Here is a 14,285-nt window from a genome sequence, read left to right on the forward strand (position 1 = left end):
ATTTACAAAGGTGCAATGCCAATGGAACACCATTACTATCATCCTCACTTACAACAGCATGATAAACCCTCTTGAGAAAGTTACATCTGACATTACTTGAAGGTTCTGTGGCACCACACACTACACATGACCCAATTTTAATGACAATCACTTTGACACAATGCGCTCCTCTGAACAATCTCATAAGAGGATTTATTAATATGGATTACTCATTTATATGCTATTTCATAAAGCAATACATCCACTTTATTAATACTAGTCTTTGTGGAGACAAGTTTCATAGGCTAATGATGTTCCTCACTGCAATATATGAGGGCAAGCTGATTTCTGATTGCAAGTACTTGCTCTCTAAGGTCTTAAGGAACGTTTCCTAAAAGGCAGAAAAGTTTTACTTAGGGACTGCACCATGGCATTCAATGAGAGATACTGTTTCTCTGTCTGATTATGGCATTGTTAGGGAATCAAAGAAAGAGTGATGGCAGCTGAAATTCCTGGTAACATGGTTAAGCCTTCATCCTTTAGATTACAAGTGAGATTCAGGCTATGTTGCAGTGGCTGCAAAATTTGCTTACAACAAAAGGTAAATTACACAGTGCTGGGCTCAGTGTTGCTGTGGCAAGAATGCCATCATTAACTATGCCAGGAGTTGTTCTGTCCTAACTACAGTGTACTGCTGACATGATGACAAAGCGTGAAATCCCCTTATTTCATACTACTGCTTGCAGTTCTGTACCATTATTCTGTATGTAAACAGAGAACTACCATCTCCTTCCACTCATGGAAGCTTTTCTGGAGGTACAAAGTAAGCTTACGTAGAAATAAACACTATGAAAAGATCATCATTAGAGTTGTTTCAAAAGTGTGTGAAAAGTAATACTGAAGTGGTCATCCTTGACACTATTTGCACCATCTCTGTATGCATTAATGCAGCTAGATTCCCTGATTAGATTGCATCAACTTTTTATAATCAATACCACAGTGCACTTGAAGATACTTCTGGTATTACAAGTGTTTTTATATTCTGTATATTATACTATGAAATTAAACATCTCCTTTGTGATTAAAGCTGTCTTCATTTTTCCAAATACAGATTAAGGCAGTAAGCATCATTCTACACACTTTCTTATAATTAGGATTAATCTATTCTATCTTAACTGCTTCTATTTTGATGCTCCAAAACAGAGTAGGAAAACAAATTACCACTTACCTCATATTTGCATGACTTTTAACATTCACCTATTATCAAGTCTGCATGACACATCCCATTATAGGTCTGACTTTTCAGTTGCTTATAATTTTGCCAAACTTTAACCATCTGGAGTGAAATTTTATCCTCAGGCTATTTTTTCTTCCTCCTCAGATGAAATGGTTCAGAAGTGTTCAAGAGAAAAGTTAGGGGATAATGCGGGTTTTTTTAAGCTTTGATGTCATTTCTTTCAGAGGTTCTAGTGACCTTACACTTGGAAGAAAAGACTTGTGGATGACCAGGGTAATCATAAATAAATGCTGAGCCAGATCAGAAAACAAATTATAGTTTGTTTTTTGTCTTTGTTGCAAGTAATTCAATGAAGCCAGAATGAAAATATGAGTTAGAAATCACATGCCACCACAGTGCTGCATTATTAACAAACTGGCTTATATTCATATGATTAAATAATCTTACTTCCCTACGTACTCTTCTTGTTCTTCCATGGCTGGCAGCCCAGAGGCTAGAAAACAACTTTTCCCTATATAAAGAAACTGTTATTCTGCATTTTGTGGAATTTTATTGACATTTGGCCAAACTGAAAAAGCCTTTGAAAAATGAGTTCACACACGTTCACTAAGGATTTGCTAGACCCTTATAATTAAATTTCCTAAAGACTCTTGTCTGCTCTCACCATAGTCCAGACTGAAGCCAACAATTTTAATCACAACTGCAACTCTGGGCTGCTGCTAAGCAGATCAAATCTGGATACTGACTGTGAATTGAGATCAAGAAGTTTTCTTTGCACTGTTAATGCATGTAGCATGTCTGAGTCAAAGGCAAAGAAAAGTGGGGACCCAATGACTGAGAAGTAGGCTGAAGGAAGTAATTTTGAGAACCCTAGGAATGAAGGCTACTTGAAGCAGTAACTAGACAGACCTGGGTTTAGAAGACCTTTTATTTCATGACTAAAGATGCTATATTATTACTCAAATTCTTGTCTGGAGCAATGAGCAGCATGTTTCTACTCTTGAACTGTTTTGGGGCACCAGACAAGTACTTCTCTCTGACCACACATGTTGGTATTAAATAAAGAACACTGAATATTAAAAGGCAAATTATATCCTCTTTATGAAAAACTCGAATCTAGATATTTCAAGTACTCTACAACCACCAGATACTTTCAGTTAAATTCTCTAACTCAGATATAAATAGGGTCCATAAAAACAATGGAGATTTCATGACTAAAAGTGATACATCTGAAAGGACATTCAGTTGGCAACAAATAAACAAATGCACTTACATCCAATTCCTTACAGAAATTACCCACTTAAACTATTCATATCAATTATGCAGTTTGTAAATGACAGAATTAAATGGTAAACATTACTTTGTCCCTTTTGGGTGGAAAAATAAATAATGAACACCCTTGCTAGGATCCTGTTTATTTGAAATTCCCTCCCTGTTCATCGTCCTGGCTTTTATTTAACAAAATCAGCAACATGTTGAAATCCTTCTCTTGGGGTTTTGGTAACAAGCCTGGAATGCCCCTTCAAAGACGACAACTTCCTACCAAGAGTAAGCAAGACTCCCCAACTATATGTTCTATTATCAGGCAGCAATCATTAGCCAGACAGCTTTAACAGTTTAAGCCCCAGGTGACAGAGCCTCTGACTAGCTCCAGTCAAAAGCAGAATTTGTTGCCCATTTACCCCATGCCAATGAACTGCATTCAGATCACTAGCAATTCCCTAAAGAAAAATGACCAATATTCTGACAAACAAGAAAACGTAACACATAGGAGGATCTAACAAGGATTTCTGGTAAATCTTCTTGTGGATATTTAGGGCGATATCAGTCCCCTGGATGGCCCTTGCCCAGGGCCAGGGTTATTGTCCCTGTGTAGCACAGCAGCAGAAGGTATCCCTGCCTGAGCCACCCAAATTCACGGTCCAGTGCTTTCACACAACTTCGTAAACTGTCCATACCAACAAGACTGAATTTGTCCTCTTAGTTACTGAGTGAATAACTAAGGGAAGCAAGTCTTAAATCACCCCAGCTGTATTAGCAAAAGGGCTTCTGTCAGAGCCCCAGCCTTCACAAAAAATAATCTTTGTACATGTATAAACACCTCCGAGGAGGTAAGTCCATTCAGGGACCATGTAAGTTGGAAAAAGTATATTGACTTGTCACTTAATTCACTGAACAAAGTGTTGGCATTCCTCCTTACCGTATTGACGGGAAGGTTCAAACTAGACCCCAGGCACGTAATTGAAGGCATGTAGCTTGAACACACCTTCTCCTAACGCTTTGACACCAGAGCCTATGTTGTCTCAAACTCACTTGAAATGTTTTAATTTCTTCAGAAGTTACACAAATTCTCACTGCCCACTAAAAATGCTAAATATGCCACCACCTAAAATTTGAATTAAACACAGACTCATTCTATTTTATATGTATAAACCTGTAAGAACACACATATATACCTAAGAAAAAGATGAAGAACTAGATCTGTTATGTATCAATGGTTCTACACAGAGCTCTCAATCATTCTTTGGATTTCTGTTTAAGACTATGCAGCAGAAAATTATGTGAGATGCATTTGACTCTGATTATTTAAAATACATCTCACTAAATAAAACAAAAGCTGGAGCTGTGATTTGGCACTGATAAAACCCATATACTTTGGGAGTGCTCCCTTGTCAGTTTGCTCTGGTCAGAATTAAGGACTTTACCTTTTTTGCTATCAAATGATATTGCATAACAAGCTCCCATGTAATTTTAAGCTTGAAAGATGCTAAATGGAAGCTAAGCAAATACAATAACTTTAGGTCAGCAGAGGAGTGAGAGACTACTGTAACAGAAGTGGAAATGCAAAAAGGTACTCCACAGCTGAAGACTGAAGCTCAAGACTTAGTAAGTTCAGCAGCTATAGGAAGGATCTGTGTACTTTATCAGAAAGTTCTAAGACATTTTCAGATATATGGGTCACTTCCCTGATAGAAGACAATTATATGTGTCACTTCCCCAGTAGAAGACAATTATATGTGTAAAACTTACTGATTCTTTTAAGATATTTACACTTGAGATAAATGATACCAAAAGATATTTGCTTTTTTTTTATGCAGCTATACTATTGGGACATTAAAATGTGTGACACATTATCAGCTGTATTATACATGATTATGAAACACCTGGGCTCCTCTTAGCTTCACTACTCTCTGCTTTCTTCTCCAATTCCATTTCTAGCACTACTTCATTCTGATCTCTGTCCTTTACGATACACGGTTTATCTTACACAATTATGAAAAAAGTATATCAGAAAAAAGTTTTCTCACCCCCCAAAATCTTGCCTTATACCATGTTAATAACTTCTACTAACCTAGTCTTAATTATAATTCAAGCACAATATTTCATATGTTCCTTCTTTCAAGATACTTGTACTGAAATAGAGATATAGCCTAAAGCTCGTGAGATTTTTATATATGAACACAATGGGTTGTCAAAATGTGCAATGTAATTAACTGATCCATACATTAATCAATTGTCACATACATAAGCGTTTTAAACACAGTTAATCTCAGGTTAAAATGTCTGACCTAGTGAAGCAGTCTTTTTTATTGCCTTACGCTTGTTAAAACTTAAAAAGTTGAACAGAAAGAAAAGCATACTGTGCTTATGAACAATGAACAGAGAACAAAATACCAAGCAGCTGCTTCATATGAGAGCAATACCTATTCTACATAAATGAGGCAAAGGTCTTTGGAAAAAAAAAAAAATAAAAGGACGGTGATCATGTAGTAATTAAAGGTTGTCTCATAATGCATACCTATAAGGAAAGTGAATGAAGGCTGCGTGGTGCACAGCTAACAAAAAAGTAGGAATATGTTCATTTATGCAAGAATTGGAACAGGAAACTAATGCAATCTGAGTAAAACTGACCCATCTATTTCTGTTTTCCAAGCACATGAGAGTGTAGAAAGCAAAGACCCCTGTCCTAGAGGCTGCTGTGGATGGGACAGCACCAGGGTCCATACCATGCCTCCCTGACGTCAACAGTTGTTTGCTCAAGCTCACAGGTCAGTAACCATGGAACAGATGGGGCTAAACCGCAGAGACAAATTTTTAGTTAAAACTTTTATCTAAAGAAAAGATTCTATAGGCTGAAACATCACAATACATGCACACTGCATGCTTAGACTTTCAATTCTAGTTACAAGAGTTCTACAACTTAGAAGTTCAACAAGATAGTTGAATGGTGATTTGTGTGTGCCGATACCAATTTTATAAAATGATGATAATGGTATGTGCCCATGCAAATTGGTGTGCAGGAACATGTTGATATAGGTACATTCACAGTGGGCTTGGATCCATACATCTGCCTTTAAAACTTTTAATAGCATAAATTATGATTTTTTTGAAGCACTGCCTCCTTGACTGTCATTTTACTGTAGCAAATTATAACCGTATCAGATGGAGGAACACTATAGACCTTGGATTACTATTATAGCAGACAGAACTACATGAAAATTAAAGTCTGCAAACAATTCAATTCCCAAGGTGTTCTTATTTCAATATCAAACTGAACAACAGCTTTAACTGTGTTAGGAATATCAGCAACTTGCACGCCTTTCTATTTATTTATAGTTAGTAGCACTCCATTCATTATTTTAAGAGTTCATTCAGAGCAGTTAGTAAGCAAATTCTCTCACAGAAAGAAAAATGCAAGATTTTTTAAAATCCTTCTCAGAGATTCCAGACTTGCTTTACTTGTCTGTTGCTAACTCAACTACAATAAACAAAACCTACTATTAAAAACATACTGAGCATGCAATCAAAATGAAGGAAAAAGGCAAACTGATTAATGTTTCACATCTGAAGTCATTTCCTTGCACCTGCAGCTCCCATCTAGGAAAAATACTACAAACACCACTGAAAACAAGACTAGTATTCAGAACATGGGCAATTATTTTCACTGTTTTTACTTTCCCTCGTCCCCACAACTCCTAAAGCTGGGAACTTTTACAATTATTTTGGACAAGGTGAAAGTACAACACTATGATGTTTAAATGTACCATTTGCACCTCCATTTATTTTAAATCTTTTACTAATTTAAACACTGACAGCACGTTTGTTGAAGAAGGAACTTGAATAATAAACTTTGTGCTAACTTGACTTCATTGCTTCTGCATTTGCAAGTCCTGCTGTGATTGCTTATCTACCTATACCAGACACCAACACAAATACAATCTTTAAGATTTCTTACAAAGAAAGTAAATGCATTTACAATTGGATATAGTCCTATCCCCTTTGCATTTTTAACATAGTGACCAAACAACAGGATGATGGTAAAATTCTCTTCCCAGAAACTTTGATGGGAGCTGGATTTAGGCTGCTGTGAAACAAGGTAAAAGCACAAAAAGCACACAGTAAAAGTTACATAGTACACAGCTCTTTCTCCACCAAATCAAGTATCTTCATTTGAAGGAAAGTATCTTTTTTGACCTACGTTAAGAACATAGCTATGGATATATTGCACATATTCAAATAAAAAGTAGCCGAAGAAAGCTGAAATAAAAGCATCACTTACTCTTGCTTGAATAATTAAAAACACTGAACAATTTTTTATCCAATAACCAAAATGGTTGTTTCTGGGTGCAGAAACAACATATAGTATTTCATCTTACGAGACTGGAGTTAGATAAGTTGCAAACTGACATTTCATAGCAGAGTGCTGGACAAAGGCAGAAGTCTGTAGTAGATGGGTAGTTCATTTGCAATGCAATCTAGCTATCATGACTAATAGTATAATGCACTAAGACATTTTGCATCTACTGGCTCAACTCATCTCACATCAACCAGGAGCAACAAGCTGACTTCTTCTCACTAAAATGCAAGCACCTTTCTTACCACCAGATTAAAATACTGGGCTGCTTCTTGGTTTTAGCAGTTTCATGATTTCTGTGATTTTCAAAAAGTTTCCAGCTGTGTAATAGTGAAGTGTCATATTTATGATCCTGGACACCATAATGTAGACAAGACTCATATAGTCACTGGCATTTTCCACACTATGCCAAACATAACTGGTCAGAGTCTCAGAACGATGGTACAGGAAACAGCTGCAGCAGTGGAAACATTAACTCCCTTAACACCCCAAACCTTCCTCCACAGGGCAGAGCTGCTGCAGTAGACCTACTATGCCTAATGCCTGGGTGACTTGACATACAGAAGAATCCACAAGTCTGTGAGCTATTTGTAAAATACATGGGCATACATCTGTAAGACTGAGATTCAAAACAGCAAGCACACGAGCAAAGAATCACTGTGGCTGGAAGAAACAGGAGTGTTAGAGCCCATTCCCTCAAAATCAGAAGCCCTTACTCTGTGTTGCAAGAAGACATTTATCACCATACTGAATCCCCTCAACGATTTCAACCATAACTCAAGAAAAGACAGACTTCAGCAAAGAAACTTGTTTCAGAAATCCACTCATACCTGTTCTCCTCTCTTTTCCCCTGCCCCTCACTCTCATCACACTGTTCTGCTGGTGATGCCAGATACTTGTCATATTGTTCCAGGCCTGTTTTTAACTGTGAGGAGTTCAGTGACCTGGTTCACAGACACCCGCATAAACAGTTGTTTTCACAGCATTACCGAAGCAACAAGCTGCAGTGCCACAGCATAAGCTGGATTCATCACCAACGACAGGATTTCCTAGAACTTTGGGTTTGAAGAGCTATGTCATTCCCTTCTCAAAACAAAACACTGGAGGACAAGACAGTCCCCCTTTTAATGCTACAGCCAGTGGTTACAGGACTTTTTCAGAAAGACCTAGGGGGAGGTAAATTTCTATTTATAACCTCAGCTGGGTTCTCTGTGTAACAGATGGTAGAATACACTGTGGTGTGACTTGCTCAGTCTTTCCTTTTGAAGCTGTTCTACTTTGCATGGAATAATTATACACCATTTCTGACAGGAAGAGAACAAGCTAAGTCTGTAGTTCAAGTGATTAATACATGCAGTTGGACTTAGAGAGGGCAGATTCTGATTCCCAGTTCAACATTACTTTTTACAGCCAAGCCTCCACCAGTCCAGGAAGAAGTACTGTTCTATGAGAACAACTGCTCTTCAGAGTGGCCTGCCACTGCATGATATCACTGTCAGAGAAAGTCTACTGAAAGAAAGAAGCAGCACATCTTCAACATCCCTTGTAGATTAATAATTCAGTTACAGAATGCTTTAGAAAGCATGGGAGTATGGACCATGATGAGGAAACCTATACAGAGGCTGTGACAAGACTGTAATACAGGTGGGTGCAATGTCACAGAGTGATGGGGACATCACTCTCTGACTTGGTGAGAAAGAGACCGTCCTCATAAGAAAGACTATGAAATTATAAGCATTGAATGAAGCAGCACGCAGAGAGGAAGGAAACAAAGTCAGAAATATCATGTGCATGCACTGTTACAATTTATGGAAGTTTTCAGTTACATTCCTACTCTGTGTTTTTTCTCTATCAGAAACAGAGAGGTAGCAGGGAAAAGACTGATTGATCACAACCAAAATCCATGAGCTAAAAGACTACAGGAAACAATTCCAGCATGGTAAATGACCCTATCTTTGAGAACATCAGCACCTATGAACATTGACCTTCCAAAGCATCAAGTTAAAAAAACCACAACAACAACATCAACAACAAAACCCCCAACACCCATTGTTTACATTATCAGGTACCAGCAGGGTGTCCAATTTATGTATCACGCTGAAAAAAAAAAGTCTGCCTTCTAGCAGGTAGGAATTTCACCAATATTGCCAAGTTACAACTGCCTCTGTCTTTTCACCACAACCAGAAGTGGTGACTTACATAGTCAAACCCAAAGTTTAGGTAATTTGTTTTTTCAGAAAGTGAGGAACAACCCCAAGAACAGTACCTGAGAAAGGACAAGCTGCCCATGGAACTTATGGACAAATTTTCGTAAAGATGCAAGGTATGAAGCCTCTCCTACTGTTCTTGCCAGAGACCGCAAAAGGAAATAACCCTGCAAGAAATTAAGCCAGAAACAAATAGGATGCTATGAATTTGCTGATGTCTAGAAGAAAGAAGTCTTTATCATATTAGTAAAGCAATTTCAATAAAAATCAGCTGACAACACTCACCTTCAAATAGTGAACCTGCATGAAGATTTTTTCTGCTTTAAGACCATGTTTGACAACAGATGCTCCAGACTCACTCAATTCTCCTGTGCTCTCCTTTTTGGGCCTAAAATGGTAACACACTAATTAAGTCTTGAATAAGCAAGTAAAGAAAAATGGAAGGGGAATGGGTCATTATGTTCAACTAGAGATTTCTGTTCTTATACCTGAACATTGGCTTAACAGCTTACATGACTGTACTTGCAAGAATAACATCTTTCATCTGCATGCAATACACTACAGAAGAAATAATGTTCTGCTTTTCATTTTGCTGTTTGGGGTTGGAAGAGAAGTAGTTGAAGTTTTAAAAGAGGAAGCGTTTCACACACACACACAGGTTTAGGTTTTACAGACAATAATGTCTAGAGCAAACCTTCTACTTCACTGCCTGATTTTAAAATGTAATACAGCATCTGATGTGCCACAAATCCACAGCAGTAAAGTGTGGAGGACTTCTAGGGTCTTATGAGCACAGAGTGAAACTAAAGAGAAGCTATGCGAACATTTTTTCTTCATTTGGAAGCAGTGCCTTCACAGGCATAGTACTGAAGAGCCCTCTAGCTTTTTTTCTTCCCTCCAGAAAACATCCCAGCTAACAGTGGTCTGAGAACAGATGTCTGTCTTAGGAGCCTAACCCTGTGACTGAAACAACCTCTCCAATTCTAAGTGTGGATTTTGAAATGGGCAGTTTTGGAAACAAAACATCTTTTCCCCCACTTCTACAGAATAGGGGCAACAGAGGCCACAGCAGTGCAGGATTCTTCAAACCACATCACTCATACACTTCTCATGAGCTAATCCCTGTGATCAAATTTCTTGCATATCTATGTCTGCTTTGAGGAAAACACTCTTCCTTTTTTGTATCTGTGTAATAGTTTCCTATCAGAGTTTTGTCCAGAGTGTTAAGCTGGTTTTTTTCCCCCCTTTAGGCACTGTATTTAGGGCCTGTGCACATGAAATCCACTTCATAGTAAAATCTTGATAAAATATAACTGTTTAAAATAAAATAGGGAAAAAATGCAGATTCAATTTCACACTGTTCCTAACACAGTCCTTTACCATGCTATAGTCCATATTTTCTTTCAAGGAAGATATTCTTTCAACATTGAAAGGAGGAGATCAATAACTGATTTCTTATCCTATGTTAACTCCAGTTCTTCAAGACCATGTAATCATTGCAGACCCACTATACGAGAGCAGAGGTCCACCTATTTCCATTCTGAGTCAGTCTCCTGGAAGGAAGGTCTGCTGGCATTTCATTTGCAACTTTTCATTGTTATCTGCATATATAAAAAGCCCAAACTGCTTCATTTCTCTCATAATAAATAGCCCAGTCTATAGATTTTGAAAAATGGGAGTTCAAGCACAGGCTACAGGATCCACAGTAAACTGAAATACCTCCCATAATCACAATTATTCTAAATTACACAACCATACTTCCTTCCTTCGTCTTCCAACTTTGTGCCTGTGTAGATCCTAGTAGGTGACTAGAAAGCAATATCACCATGGATGATGGTACTGAAGAACCTCCTTCTGCAAAGGATGTATATATACCCCTGATACTTTCTGCAAAAGAGTGTAAATATTCAGAAAGTTACCCTGTTCTCTGCTGTCAGTACTTCAGCACACTATTTTAAAGCAATGCTTAGTATATTTACAACACATTGAAAGTACAGAGACTGAAAGTTTGTTACACCAACCTACAAAACCTGGCATCTAACCTAGTAGATGAAACTAGGCATAATGCTAAAGGCAAGCTGATTCAAGGTATTCAAACTGCTACGTGGCACATTTTAGGTACTGGCAAATTTCTGAACGAAGTAAAAGATGCTGCTTTTTGTTTGCCGGGCGGCAAAGTACATTGTACAAAGTGAAAGTACAACTCACCAGGAAATCCTTGGTAATTAAATGCTCTGATGCTCTAGGTAGTCCTGAAAACCTGTGCAGAGACTATAAGAGACCATCTGAAAGGCATGTATCCTATCAGTGTGATAGAACAAAACTCTTTAAAAACCTACAGAGCAGTGAGAGAGCGTTGCTTCAGGAGGGAAACGGACTTGACTCAAGTGGAACTCAAGAGTTTAGATATGAACACTGGTTTGTCTTAATGAAGAATCACAAGCTGAGGTTCAGTCATAAGGGCTAGGACATGAAACAATCTCAACACCAGCTTTATTCCACAGAACAAAATGGACTTCTCTAAGTTTCTTTGCTTTCGTAACATGAGAGACTGGATGAGAGTGCCAGTGTTGATGCTTGCCAGCAGAATGAGTGCCAGGATATATTTCACAGGTGCTTTCATCCGTGCAGGTTTGCTTCAAACTCTGTGAGAAAATACATAGGATTCTGTCTGAATTATCCTGTATGAGCACTACAGTACCGCAGATTCCTTCTTCAATACTAAGATTTGCTGGTGCTGCCTTTCAGAGCTGCTGCCTGCTGAAAAGACACTTATCTATTTCTTTCATTTCATTTCATTTCACATTTCTTTCATTTCTTTTCACAGGTAGCTTATGGGATGCTACTATAACATGATCTCAAATATCCATAATAACAAGAAACATCATGCTGATGATCAGTTTGCCGAGTGGCTTTCACCTAGTCTGAACAGGTATTCGTCTGCTGGATCAAAAGTTAATAGGATCAGGTGACAAGTTTTGGGCAAGGTTTTCCTGCTGTCAGGAGAAAGCACAGAAAATCATATGATCATCCAGCAGGGAACAAAAAAAGTATTTGAGGAATAAGCTGATGCTTAGGAAGAGTGGGTTGGCTGATTTTTTTCTTCCAGATGTAATTGGTAAGAAGTAACAGACAGTTATTTACTTTTAATGTCCTTGTATAAAAACACTAGCTTGAACCAGTGCAAGCCTCAGTACAGACTCAAAACCCAGTGCAATGCCAAGACTGAAATTTTCTCTCTTATATATCTTATATATCCTGGAAAGCACATGGACATACTTTCAGAAGGAAGAAGAAAATAAAAAAAAAACCCACAGTAAACATGCAAAGAGAGAACCTATTCAAGTCCATGCCACAAAAATAGTAGAGAATATTTACATCTGACTGAAACCAGTGGAGAGTCCTTAAATGCAACCACAGGAAACTAGAGATATCAGAGAGGAAGAGATTGCCAGAATCCCAAGCTGGCAACATGTTCCTCTCCTGAAATGTATATTAGAGGCATATTTTTCAAACGAGTAAATGATTTGTCATTCTTTTGTATTAGCATTGAGAATACCACTATGCAAAACATAAGCAGCATGCTTATTATGGACACTTACGTCTACCAACAGTGGAAGTGAATAGAAAGCTTAAGTTTCAATTTCAGAATAAATCAATCCTTCCTGAGTTTCAAACTACAAAGGATATTTAGGCCCTTAGAAAAATGATTTTAAAAATTTATATATACACATTTTATTAAAAGTAACAACTACATAATTAATGCAAAAGACAAGAAACCTGATTCCATAATGTTGAAAACGGAAAACACACATCCAGATAAGCTTCATATCACATGAACCAATGTTCCTAAAAATAATTTATTTTAAAGCAAACAAACAAAACTCCCAGCATCTGTCAATCAGTAGTTGTGCTGGCAACAGCTGTATGACAGCTAGTGATAAAGCTTGCTTTTGTATTTACACCTATCATCAAAACGCATACTTGCAAATGTGTAACTTCACTGACTCTGCTTACATGTAGGGTATACAATTCATCAATAAACATGAAGTAAAACAGATCAATGAAAGACTACAGTTATGCAGTTGATGACATGTTTTCAGATGACATGAGGCCAAAGAGGAATTTCTGTGTTGGTGAACAGTCTCTAGTGCCCAAATGTAAAAGGCTTTTAGGCTTACTGGGAAAGCACAAAAAGAACGGAAGACCTCAAAATGAATGAAATGGCAACAGTCTTCCAAAAACATTTAAAAGTTGATTATTTAGAAGACGGGGATCAATTTGTTCTTCACTTCCCCTTGGTGAAAGAAAAGAAGAAACCTACAGTGTTTGAAATAAACAATATTTCAACTGTGCATTAGGAAGCAATTTTTAACGTTTAACCCTAAAACAGCTTAGCTAGGTACCGTGGAAACTTTTTTATTGGAGGTTTCTAAGAACATGTTAGTAAACACCTGCTTAAGATGGTCTGTGTATACTGCCTGTATTTCAGGGTAGGAGAATGGTCTACATAATCTCTTGAAATCTGTCCCTGCACTTCCGTGATTTGGTCAGTGTAGGGCTAATTTGAGCTAGGATTAGTAAACTTGTTTTTCTTGGTCAAAGACTGTGGGGAGACAAGCAGCGGTGGTGTTAGGCAGTCATTCAAGATAAAGGACTATGGCAAATTCCCAAGACACCAATCAGAACAGCCTAGATTATTAATCATTAGCAAAGCAAGAATCTTTTTTTGATCTAATGTTTTTAGCTACATAAGAAGAAGCCTTCAGCTCAGCATCTGGTACCTAAAGTCCCAAATCTTATTTAAATATTATCATTGCTAGTCATTTCTAAAGAGAAAGTAGATTTATATAGTTCATTATGCTTTTTCCTTTGTTTTTTAAAGTTTCATTCAGCTTGGCCATTAGATACTATACTCCTGTATGTGCTTGTCTTCAGCCACAGAAAATGAATCTGTTACGGCTTCAAACAGTGAACTTTGCTCAGGCAACGGCCTTTTCTTTTTCCCTGAATAGAGGCTCTTGTAAACTGCTTAGAGACATTTTATATCAAACTTAATCCCATGATTTTTGAAAGCTTTCTATAACAAAGAGAAAAGCAATTGCATTATACAGAAGATGAATAACCTAGTCAATTTAATTTGACTTTTTTCTTCAGAAGGAAATAAGGAAATGCAGTGGATTTAATCAGATGATTTGGTTGTATATCCTTTGAAGAGAGAAAATGG

At 37.5% G+C, this 14,285-nt stretch overlaps 1 protein-coding gene across 8 annotated transcripts in view; it reads right to left on the reverse strand.

The window, feature by feature from the left end:
- The window catches only part of AOPEP (aminopeptidase O (putative)), a 192,809-nt gene that overhangs the window by 111,659 nt on the left and 66,865 nt on the right, over positions 1–14,285 (reverse strand). For all 8 annotated transcript variants that reach the window (XR_008233506.1, XR_008233507.1, XM_052777125.1 and 5 more), the window contains exons 7-8: positions 9,344–9,446; positions 9,118–9,225 (exon numbers count right to left, since the gene is read on the reverse strand). Coding sequence is in view for 6 of the 8 variants with exons in the window: in XM_052777125.1 (XP_052633085.1) it covers positions 9,118–9,225; positions 9,344–9,446 (211 nt within the window). In the remaining 2 variants the exon portion in view is untranslated. The remainder of the gene's footprint in view (positions 1–9,117; positions 9,226–9,343; positions 9,447–14,285) is intronic.

Source organism: Harpia harpyja, chromosome Z (assembly GCF_026419915.1).
Source record: "Harpia harpyja isolate bHarHar1 chromosome Z, bHarHar1 primary haplotype, whole genome shotgun sequence".
Lineage (NCBI taxonomy): Eukaryota > Metazoa > Chordata > Aves > Accipitriformes > Accipitridae > Harpia > Harpia harpyja.